The sequence below is a fragment of the Notothenia rossii genome (assembly GCF_949606895.1).
Source record: "Notothenia rossii genome assembly, chromosome: 8".
Lineage (NCBI taxonomy): Eukaryota > Metazoa > Chordata > Actinopteri > Perciformes > Nototheniidae > Notothenia > Notothenia rossii.
Genome location: NC_136906.1, coordinates 82,803,917 through 82,817,030, shown reverse-complemented (window position 1 = coordinate 82,817,030; position 13,114 = coordinate 82,803,917). Strand labels below are relative to the sequence as shown.

The 13,114-nt window shown below is 45.0% G+C and overlaps 1 protein-coding gene and 1 pseudogene across 2 annotated transcripts in view; both read left to right on the top strand.

Moving 5' to 3' along the window:
• Positions 1-13,114, top strand: part of LOC307016319 — a 264,046-nt pseudogene that overhangs the window by 62,337 nt on the left and 188,595 nt on the right. The gene's annotated exons all lie outside the window — the stretch shown is intronic.
• The window catches only part of asap2b (ArfGAP with SH3 domain, ankyrin repeat and PH domain 2b), a 57,552-nt gene that overhangs the window by 9,864 nt on the left and 34,574 nt on the right, over positions 1-13,114 (top strand). The window contains 7 exon segments of the mRNA XM_079647086.1: positions 1,908-1,980; positions 3,883-4,028; positions 4,804-4,878; positions 5,060-5,109; positions 11,308-11,437; positions 11,760-11,845; positions 12,092-12,167. Of these exon segments, the coding sequence (XP_079503212.1) occupies positions 1,908-1,980; positions 3,883-4,028; positions 4,804-4,878; positions 5,060-5,109; positions 11,308-11,437; positions 11,760-11,845; positions 12,092-12,167 (636 nt within the window).

Genomic DNA, 13,114 nt, shown 5'->3' with positions numbered 1-13,114 from the left:
TGTGTTTTCCTCTCTGTGTATTGTCTGGTCCTTCTCTCTGTGTTTTCCTCTCTGTGTATTGTCTGGTCCTTCTCTCTGTGTCTTCCTCTCTGTGTATTGTCTGGTCCTTCTCTCTGTGTTTCCCTCTCTGTGTATTGTCTGGTCCTTCTCTCTGTGTTTTCCTCTCTGTCGTTAGTTTCCCTGGTTTGTCTAATTGTCTGATTGTGTTCACCTGTTGTCCTTGTGTGTCTCCTGTGATCATGAGGACCAGCCCCACCCCTGATTGTCCCCCCCTGTGTCTTGTTGTTGTGTGTTTTAAATTCCCCTGTCTCCCAGTGTTCAGGGTCAGTTGCTCTTGTCTCTTGCCATGGTCAGGTCTATGCTCTCTTTGTTCTCTAGAAAGGTTTTTGTTCCTCACTACGTGAGTGATTTCATTTTGTTCTCTTTTTATGTCATCTCATCCTGACATTAGATAGTGACCATTTTTTGTTCATCTTGTTTTGGAAAAATAAAGTATCTTACCAATACTTTAGCTCTGTCTCCCGGGTCGTGCATTTGGGTCCTACACCCTGAGTGTCTGAGTTCATAACAAACATTTAACTGGATATACTTTGACTTAAGTACACTTCCAATGCGGGACTTGAACTAGTTGTGTTCTTACAGTGTGGCTTTAGGGTTAAAGGATCTGAAACCTTCTCTAACTCTGCAGCAGACAGGTCATGACGCGCTGGGATTGAAACTGAGGGAGGTTTTGCAGATGTTGTTGTTGTGTTAGTGACTTAGAGTCAGACCTCGCTGAGCTCCTGGACGTTCTGCGTGTTTCACTGAGCGGTGACTCAGCGTGTGTCTGCAGGAACACGGAGCTGAAGCTGAGCAAAGGGCATCAGCTGACAGGAAGGATCTGCAAGGTCAGCTGATCAGACCAGCTGCTCGTTCACATACTGCACCGTGATTGGATGATAAGGGAACTGGAAGAAGTTGCTTGTGTTTCTGCATTTGTATTTTAGTTTGAGGCGCTAACTGTTTCCTATTGGGTTGCACAGACAATATATATTACACGTTTCAAGGTTCAAAGTTCAAGGCTTTTATTGGTGATGCGTACATAGCTACAGTGTAGTTATGACGATGGAAATCTCCAACAGAGCAACACAATAACACAGATACACAGAAAAAATAGTGCAAGTAAATAGTAAATAAAAAAAGTGAAATAGTGTAATAATAGTCTATATACAAGTTATTGAAATATGATATATTAGATCAATCATTTCTAAGTAGCAGCCAGACGAACATTATGGATGTTGTCCACAGAGTTCAGGTGTTTAATACTCTTATGGCCCGTGGGATGAAACTGTCTGAGTCTGGAGGTTTGAGTCCTGATTTCTGAGAAAGTGTGAGTCAAAAGGCAAGTTTATTGATCCAGCACATTTCATAATAATTGTATTTGTAATTGTATAATCCTCGTGTGAATCTGTACTGTCCAGTGTTTCACTCTGCTGCTTTCCCCACACGATTAATAACGCTATAGTAGAAGAAGAAGAAAGCCTCTATTGTCCTTATACAGAAACACACAACCAGATGTAGAGCAGCAGTTTTCAAACCAACACAAACAATCAAAACACATACGATCATACGAGGGGCAAGAAGAAGCATTTAGAAGTGCTTATGAGTTGGGCAGTTAAAATAATACAGCACACTGGCCCAGGGGCTTTCAGTCTGTTTGCTTGAGTTTCTTATCTTAAACAAGAAAGAATTCAAAGTGCTTTACGTACACCATTAAAAGCGTTAAGATATGATATCATATTATTTGATTTAATAAAAGGCAGCAGACAGAACATTATGATGTATTACATTATATTTGTATAATGTGTTCTGCAGTTGCCCCCCTGCAGACGGACATGTTGTTGTTCTGACGGTGTTTCTGCCCTCAGGCTCTGGACGGGGACCGCTCCGTTCTGCACAAGATCAAGAAGTCGGTGAAGTCCATCAACACTTCGGGTCTCGGTGAGTTCCAGCGCCGTCCGTCCACTAATATCTTCCCTTTCTGTCACTTCCTGCTGTGAAATGCTTTCCGTTTCATAACTTCCTCAAAACCACGTAACCCTGATCGTGTGAAAACGAACCGCACTGTAGTGTCTCTACTTTAAAGAGTCCTCTCCTGCTGATGTTCAGGTGTATATCAGTATGTAGTGTCTCTACTTTAAAGAGTGCTCTCCTGCTGATGTTCAGGTGTATATCAGTATGTAGTGTCTCTACTTTAAAGAGTCCTCTCCTGCTGATGTTCAGGTGTATATCAGTATGTAGTGTCTCTACTTTAAAGAGTCCTCTCCTGCTGATGTTCAGGTGTATATCAGTATGTAGTGTCTCTACTTTAAAGAGTCCTCTCCTGCTGATGTTCAGGTGTATATCAGTATGTAGTGTCTCTACTTTAAAGAGTCCTCTCCTGCTGATGTTCAGGTGTATATCAGTATGTAGTGTCTCTACTTTAAAGAGTCCTCTCCTGCTGATGTTCAGGTGTATATCAGTATGTAGTATTTCTACTTTAAAGAGTCCTCTCCTGCTGATGTTCAGGTGTATATCAGTATGTAGTGTCTCTACTTTAAAGAGTCCTCTCCTGCTGATGTTCAGGTGTATATCAGTATGTAGTGTCTCTACTTTAAAGAGTCCTCTCCTGCTGATGTTCAGGTGTATATCAGTATGTAGTGTCTCTACTTTAAAGAGTCCTCTCCTGCTGATGTTCAGGTGTGTATCAGTATGTAGTGTCTCTACTTTAAAGAGTCCTCTCCTGCTGATGTTCAGGTGTGTATCAGTATGTAGTGTCTCTACTTTAAAGAGTCCTCTCCTGCTGATGTTCAGGTGTATATCAGTATGTAGTGTCTCTACTTTAAAGAGTCCTCTCCTGCTGATGTTCAGGTGTATATCAGTATGTAGTGTCTCTACCTTAAAGAGTCCTCTCCTGCTGATGTTCAGGTGTATATCAGTATGTAGTGTCTCTACTTTAAAGAGTCCTCTCCTGCTGATGTTCAGGTGTATATCAGTATGTAGTGTCTCTACTTTAAAGAGTCCTCTCCTGCTGATGTTCAGGTGTATATCAGTATGTAGTGTCTCTACTTTAAAGAGTCCTCTCCTGCTGATGTTCAGGTTTATATCAGTATGTAGTGTCTCTACTTTAAAGAGTCCTCTCCTGCTGATGTTCAGGTGTATATCAGTATGTAGTGTCTCTACTTTAAAGAGTCCTCTCCTGCTGATGTTCAGGTGTATATCAGTATGTAGTGTCTCTACTTTAAAGAGTCCTCTCCTGCTGATGTTCAGGTGTATATCAGTATGTAGTGTCTCTACTTTAAAGAGTCCTCTCCTGCTGAAGGTGTTTGTGTGTGTGTGTGTGTGTGTGTGTGTGTGTGTGTGTGTGTGTGTGTGTGTGTGTGTGTGTGTGTGTGTGTGTGTGTGTGTGTGTGTGTGTGTGTGTGTGTGTGTGTGTGTGTGTGTGTGTGTGTGTGTGTGTGTGTGTGTGTGTGTGTGTGTGTGTGTGTGTGTGTGTGTGTGTGTGTGTGTGTGTGTGTGTGTGTGTGTGTGTGTGTGTGTGTGTGTAGACAGGTGGAGTCTCACCTCCACATTCCTGTCATTCCTCCGTCATGTCCCAGCATGCCGAGGGAGGCTCGTCTTCACAGATCAGCTCCTCTCAGATTAGCTTGAACTCAGATCTTTATAAAGTGCTGAGTAAAGAAGTCGCTGTCAAAACATCTCTGATTCCAATCAAATCAAATAACAATAAATAATCCAAGTTGCATAAAAAAAATAAAAAAAATAGATATAAACAATAAAAAATATAATAACATTAAAAACTAATATATATGTTTTTAACGACGGCCTGGTTCTGAGGGTGAGTAAACGAACGTTGTGTTCCAGCTCACGTGGAGAACGAGGAGCAGTACGTCCAGGCCATGGAGCGCCTCGGGGACAGCTGCGTCGGCAGGGACGACGCCGACGTGGGATCGGCCTTCCTCAAGTTCACCGTGTTCACCAAAGAGCTGACGGCACTCTTCAAGAACCTGGTGACCAGTTTTATCCTCTCACAATGAGTTCAGTACATCGTCCCAATGTTTAAAACCCAGAGCAACACGTGAGAGTATTCCAGGTGATGGGAGGAAGTCGGTCAACCACGTATTCAAGGCTCAGGGTCTGTTGTCACGTACAGTGTAGCTCTGTAATGAATGAAATGCTTAGATCGCAGGTTCCTCAACAGAGCAGTTACAAGACATACAGACCAACAGCAGCCTGATGGCCTGTGGGACGAAACTGTCTCTGGTTCTAAACGTGAAAAGAAAAAAGTTAATGAGAAAATAAGATAAATTAAATTACAAGAAAAATGTGTGATTTACACGAAAAAACTGAAACATTTATAAAAATAAAGCTTTATGGGGAAAAGATTACAGTTTCTGAGAAAAATCACAAATTTACCGAAAAAATTAAAATGCAGTTATCTGACCAATTTGAAAAAAAATACAAATTATAAAGAAAATCTAATTTTTTTTGGAGATAAAATCACAAAATTACAGAAAAAAAATCAACATGAAAAAAAAAAGAAAATAATCATTTCCAGCAAAAAAACTATTTTATTAATAAAAAATCAAAAATGTTAGAGAGCATTTAAAATCTATGAGAACAATGTTCTCTCAAAATGAAGATCAACAAAATGAAATGGTAAAAATCTGTGAAATATTTACAAATTAGCGAAAACATTTTTTTTTAATGATTCTACTTTAAAATGTGATTTCTGGTCAATGTGTTAACTTTTGTTTACGCTCTGATGTCACTTCCTGTCTGCAGCTGCAGAACATGAACAACATCATCACGTTCCCTCTGGACAGCCTGCTGAAGGGAGACCTGAAGGGAGTCAAAGGGGTCAGTGTGTGTGTGTGTGTGTGTGTGTGTGTGTGTGTGTGTGTGTGTGTGTGTGTGTGTGTGTGTGTGTGTGTGTGTGTGTGTGTGTGTGTGTGTGTGTGTGTGTGTGTGTGTGTGTGTGTGTGTGTGTGTGTGTGTGTGTGTGTGTGTGTGTGTGTTAATATTGTGATGTCTCTTTCAGGATCTGAAGAAGCCGTTCGACAAGTCGTGGAAGGATTATGAAACCAAACTGTGAGGAAACATTCAGATTTCCAGCGTCACATCACAACCTTCAGTTTGTTTGAAAGGGCTAGCGAATGGAGAAGTGGTTTGTTGTATAGAACGGATGCTGTGACGTCCCAGCTGCTGGGGAAAGGGAAAGCAACATAAGACCAGTTGTTTAAGGAATTAAAGCTCAGAATAAATGGCATACAAGCAGCCTGAAGCAAAACAAAGGATGTAAACAAACAAACAAACAAACAAACAAAGAAGAACCAGAAGAGACTACCTAAATACAAAATACACTAAAATAACCAATAAAGCAAAACCTCACTGCTCAAGTGGGAATACTAATAAACCAAGGTAGACTGCAGGAAACACAGCTATTGGACTAGTTAGCAGAGGCAACACACACACACACACACACACACACACACACACACACACACACATACATACATACATACATACATACATACACACACACACACACACACACACACACACACACACACACACATACATACATACATACATACATACATACATACATACATACATACATACATACACACACACACACACACACACACACACACACACACACACACACACACACACAGAGACTGAACACATACACAGACACACACACACACACACACACACACAGACTGAACACACACACACACATACACACACACACATACACACACACACACACACACACACAGACTGAACACACACACACACACACACACACAGACTGAACACACACACACACACACACACACACACACACACACACACAGACTGAACACACACACATACACACAGACTGAACACACACACACACACACACACACAGACTGAACACACACACACACACACAGACTGAACACACACACACACACACACACACACACACACAGACTGAACACACACACACACACACACACACAGACTGAACACACACACACACACACACACACACACACACACAGACTGAACACACACACACACACACACACACACACACACAGACTGAACACACACACACACACACACACAGACTGAACACACACACACACACACACACACACAGACTGAACACACACACATACACACACACACACACACACACACACAGACTGAACACACACACAGACTGAACACACACACACACACACACACACACACACACACACACACACACATACATACATACATACATACATTCATACATACATACATACATACATACACACACACACACAGAGACTGAACACACACACACACACACACACACACAGAGACTGAACACACACACATACACACACACACACACACACACACACACACAGACTGAACACACACACACACACACACACACACACACAGACTGAACACACACACATACACACACACACACACACACACACACAGACTGAACACACACACACACACACACACACACACACACACACACACACACACACACACACAGAGACTGAACACACACACATACACACACACACACACACACAGAGACTGAACACACACACACACACACACACACACAGAGACTGAACACACACACATACACACACACACACACACACACACACAGACTGAACACACACACACACACACACACACACACACAGACTGAACACACACACATACACACACACACACACACACACAGACTGAACACACACACACACACACACACACACACACACACACAGAGACTGAACACACACACATACACACACACACACACACACACACACAGACTGAACACACACACACACACACACACACACACACAGACTGAACACACACACATACACACACACACACACACACACACACAGACTGAACACACACACACACACACACACACACACACACACACACACACACACACACACACACACACAGAGACTGAACACACACACATACACACACACACACACACACACACACACACACACACACACACACACACAGACTGAACACACACACATACACACACACTCACACTCACACACACACACACACACACACACACACACACACACACTGAACACACGTGTGTTTTATTAAAGGTTATATAAAAAGTTATTGTAGGTAAAAAAAAACTCACTCAAACATTCTTGAAATCGATGAGAGCAAAATCCCGGGCTGATGATTTCAAAATGAAACCTAGATTACCGGAAAATAATCTCAAAGTTATCGTGGTGGAAATTCCACACTTAATCTCCTTCTGGTAAGAAATGAATAAATCTACAAGTTTAAACCAAAGTTGAATTATTGAATAAAGTGCATTTCACAGAATCTATTTCCAGCTGGAGGACAGATCTGACAACAGAAGCACAGCACACGCTGACTCCAAACCTAACATCCAGAGGGTTACTCCCTGAACCCCAAAGCCTTCTGTCTGAGAGCATTTAGGCCCCGTCCACACGGAGGCGATACCAGTTGTATCCGCTACAGTTCTTTATCGTATAAACGGGTCGTCCACGCGACGTCGACACGGAGCCGCGGCTTCAGAGCCCGAATCCGATACACTTCGGAGCCGCAAGCGTGTCGCCTCCAGACCCACCCACCTTGGGAGCCGGCTTCAAAGTGTATCGGATTCAGGCTCTGAAGCCGGCTCCCAAGGTGGGTGGGTCTGGAGACGACACGCTTGCTGCTCCGTGTGTACGTCCTATAGGATCATTTCCTGAATCGATAACGCCATAGCCCCGCCTCTCCCCACCTCTCCTGCTCACCCCGCGTCATTGCTGATGGGTTTCGCCAACAACAACAACAATGGCGGATCACAGGGCTGCTTCCGTGCTCCAGAAGCTACTGACCATGATGTTAGTGCAACATCTACATCTCCTCGACCGCAACCATCTGCAACAAGTATAATATCATTATTATAATCGTCATCGGTCTTCTTCGCTGCTTTTGGTGTATTTTGAGGCGGAAGTACAGCGCCACTTACAGGCCCGGCATATGTACTACAGCTGTGTCCATTATACTGGACGGACACATTTCTTGAGCCGATTCCGTGTGGACGGAAGACTTTTTAGAAAACGACTTTGGTTTGAAATCGTTTCCGTCTCCGTTTCGGATATATATTGACTTATGGTACATTTATATGATAGTTAGGAGAACAGTGTGAAAGGTTCAGGGTAAGAACAAGGGGAACACAGACAGGAACATGAGAACACGGGGAACACAGACAGGAACATGAGAACACGGGAACACAGACAGGAACATGAGAACACGGGGAACACACACAGGAACATGAGAACACGGGGAACACAGACAGGAACATGAGAACACGGGGAACACAGACAGGAACACATGAGAACACGGGGAACACAGACAGGAACTTGAGAACACGGGGAACACAGACAGGAACATGAGAACACGGGGAACACAGACAGGAACATGAGAACACGGGGAACACAGACAGGAACATGAGAACACGGGGAACACAGACAGGAACATGAGAACACGGGGAACACAGACAGGAACATGAGAACACGGGGAACACAGACAGGAACACGGGGAACACAGACAGGAACATGAGAACACGGGGAACACAGACAGGAACATGAGAACACGGGGAACACAGACAGGAACATGAGAACACGGGGAACACAGACAGGAACATGAGAACACGGGGAACACAGACAGGAACATGAGAACACGGGGAACACAGACAGGAACACATGAGAACATGGGGAACATAGACAGGAACATGAAAACATGGGGAACATAGACAGGAACATGAGAACACGGGGAACCCAGACAGGAACATGAGAACACGGGGAACACAGACAGGAACACGGGGAACACAGACAGGAACATGAAAACATGGGGAACATAGACAGGAACATGAGAACATGGGGAACACAGACAGGAACATGAGAACATGGGGAACCCAGACAGGAACATGAGAACACGGGGAACACAGACAGGAACATGAGAACATGGGGAACACAGACAGGAACATGAGAACACGGGGAACACAGACAGGAACACATGAGAACACGGGGAACACAGACAGGAACATGAGAACACGGGGAACACAGACAGGAACATGAGAACACGGGGAACACAGACAGGAACATGAGAACACGGGGAACACAGACAGGAACACATGAGAACACGGGGAACATAGACAGGAACATGAGAACACGGGGAACACAGACAGGAACACATGAGAACACGGGGAACATAGACAGGAACACATGAGAACACGGGAAACATAGACAGGAACATGAGAACACGGGGAACACAGACAGGAACACATGAGAACACGGGGAACATAGACAGGAACATGAGAACACGGGGAACACAGACAGGAACACATGAGAACACGGGGAACACAGACAGGAACATGAGAACACGGGGAACACAGACAGGAACATGAGAACACTGGGAACATAGACAGGAACATGAGAACACGGGGAACACAGACAGGAACATGAGAACACGGGGAACATAGACAGGAACATGAGAACACGGGGAACACAGACAGGAACACATGAGAACACGGGGAACACAGACAGGAACATGAGAACACGGGGAACATAGACAGGAACATGAGAACACGGGGAACACAGACAGGAACACATGAGAACACAGGGAACACAGACAGGAACATGAGAACACGGGGAACACAGACAGGAACATGAGAACACGGGGAACACAGACAGGAACATGAGAACACGGGGAACAAAGACAGGAACATGAGAACACGGGGAACACAGACAGGAACATGAGAACACGGGGAACAAAGACAGGAACACATGAGAACACGGGGAACACAGACAGGAACATGAGAACACGGGGAACACAGACAGGAACATGAGAACACGGGGAACATAGACAGGAACATGAGAACACGGGGAACATAGACAGGAACATGAGAACACGGGGAACACAGACAGGAACATGAGAACACGGGGAACAAAGACAGGAACACATGAGAACACGGGGAACACAGACAGGAACATGAGAACACGGGGAACATAGACAGGAACATGAGAACACGGGGAACACAGACAGGAACATGAGAACACGGGGAACACAGACAGGAACATGAGAACACGGGGAACAAAGACAGGAACACATGAGAACACGGGGAACATAGACAGGAACATGAAAACACGGGGAACACAGACAGGAACATGAGAACACGGGGAACACAGACAGGAACACATGAGAACACGGGGAACATAGACAGGAACATGAAAACACGGGGAACACAGACAGGAACATGAGAACATGGGAACACAGACAGGAACATGAGAACACGGGAACACAGACAGGAACATGAGAACACAGGGAACACAGACAGGAACATGAGAACACGGGGAACACAGACAGGAACATGAGAACACGGGGAACACAGACAGGAACATGAGAACATGGGGAACACAGACAGGAACATGAGAACATGGGAACACAGACAGGAACATGAGAACACGGGAACACAGACAGGAACATGAGAACACGGGGAACACAGACAGGAACATGAGAACACGGGGAACATAGACAGGAACATGAGAACACGGGAACACAGACAGGAACATGAGAACACGGGGAACACAGACAGGAACATGAGAACACGGGGAACACAGACAGGAACATGAGAACACGGGAACACAGACAGGAACATGAGAACACGGGAACACAGACAGGAACATGAGAACACGCGGAACACAGACAGGAACATGAAAACACGGGGAACACAGACAGGAACATGAGAACACGGGGAACATAGACAGGAACATGAGAACACGGGAACACAGACAGGAACATGAGAACACGGGGAACACAGACAGGAACATGAGAACACGGGGAACACAGACAGGAACATGAGAACACGGGAACACAGACAGGAACATGAGAACACGGGAACACAGACAGGAACATGAGAACACGCGGAACACAGACAGGAACATGAGAACACGGGGAACACAGACAGGAACATGAGAACACGGGGAACACAGACAGGAACATGAGAACACGGAGAACACAGACAGGAACATGAGAACATGGGGAACACAGACAGGAACATGAGAACACGGGGAACACAGACAGGAACACATGAGAACATGGGGAACACAGACAGGAACATGAGAACACGGGGAACACAGACAGGAAAACGGGGAACACAGACAGGAGGAACATGTGAGCTCAGACGTTCTGCTGATGTTTCAGAGTGAAGCTGGAGAAAGAGAAGCGGGAACACGCCAAGCAGCACGGCATGATCCGGACCGAGTTCAGCGGGGGGGAGATCGCCGAGGAGATGGAGAAGGAACGCAGACTGTTCCAGCTGCAGACCTGCGAGGTGTGTGTGTGTGTGTGTGTGTGTGTGTGTGTGTGTGTGTGTGTGTGTGTGTGTGTGTGTGTGTGTGTGTGTGTGTGTGTGTGTGTGTGTGTGTGTGTGTGTGTGTGTGTGTGTGTGTGTGTGTGTGTGTGTGTGTGTGTGTGTGTGTGTGTGTGTGTGTGTGTGTGTGTGTGTGTGTGTGTGTGTGTGTGTGTGTGTGTGTGTGTGTGTGTGTGTGTGTGTGTGTGTGGGGGGGAGGTGTGTGGGGGGGGGAGGTGTGTGTGTGGGGGAGGTGTGTGTGAGGTGTGTGTGAGGCTGAGGACGCTCTGCTCTCTCTCCCCAGTACCTCCTCAAGGTGAATGAGATCAAGGTGAAGAAAGGCGTGGACTTCCTGCAGAACCTCATCAAGTACTTCCACGCTCAGTGCAAGTACGTCAAGCCGTGTTGATGCGTCATGTCATATTATTCCAGATATAAAACTCTGCATTTCTGGGAACTTTACTTTTCCTAAAAACATATCTCACAAAACAAGAAAAATCTCACAAATTTAGAAGGAAAGAAAAAGTAATTTCATGAAATCAAAACTCAAACGAGCTTTATCCCTTACTTCAAATGTTGGTTCTTTGTTTTTATTTGTTCTGTGTTCCTGTGCTCTCTGCGCCGTGGTGCTGCCAGCTTCTTCCAGGACGGACTGAAGGCGGTGGAGAGTCTGAAGCCGTCCGTCGAGAGGCTGACGGCTGACCTGAGCACGGTGAGGAGGAGGAGCTCAATGCACCGTGCTATAAACTGGTGCAGTAATATTGTGCCCGCAGTAAACTTGTAAACTATATCTTTACAAAGTGTGTTGGTTTAGGATGTGTGTGTGAGACAAGGAATGAAGCCAACAACAATACTCTCAGTTATCTGGCCCTAAAGCTGGAAAGACCTTTCAGAGTGAGCAACAGCTGTCATATAAGAAAAATACCTGAGTTCTTCAATCAACTTTTTTATGAAAAATCTTCAGGAATCTCAACAGACAATAATTAGATGTTAAATATTAATGCCATAAATGATTGCATACATTTACAGTTCCTAATGTTTCCAGTGTGATCGCTGACAGACGTCACTCCAGCTCTCCCTTAATGCACTGAACCCACTAAGAGGGTCTCCTCAGAGAATCAGGAAGTTACTTTGCAAAAACAAGAACTCTTCTCTCAGATGAAGGTGCTCGGGCTTTTTCTTCTTCTTTGCCTCTGCGTCAAATGTCCCACTTTGGTTTCTGTACGTAGCCGTCCAATAGGAGGTCCAATAGGAGGGCCAATAGGAGGTCCAATAGGAGGTCCAATAGCAGGTCCAATAGGAGGTCCAATAGGAGGACCAATAGTAGGTCCAATAGGAGGACCAATAGGAGGTCCAATAGGAGGACCAATAGGAGTTCCAATAGGAGGTCCAATAGGAGGACCAGCTCTGGCTTTGTGGCGGACATTTGAGACACTGAGACAAACTAGTAGATAATAGTAACATGGTCTTTCCGTGATACTGAAATGAAGACTCTTGAAATAAACAGTCTTTAAAGGAGTTTATTCTTTCAGGAAGTAAATCGTTTCTGAGCAGAAGGTCTGATATCCACACAGGGAGTAGAAGAGGATTATGTTAAACACACCTGCTATATGAAGAAACATCACACACACACACACACACACACACACACACACACAC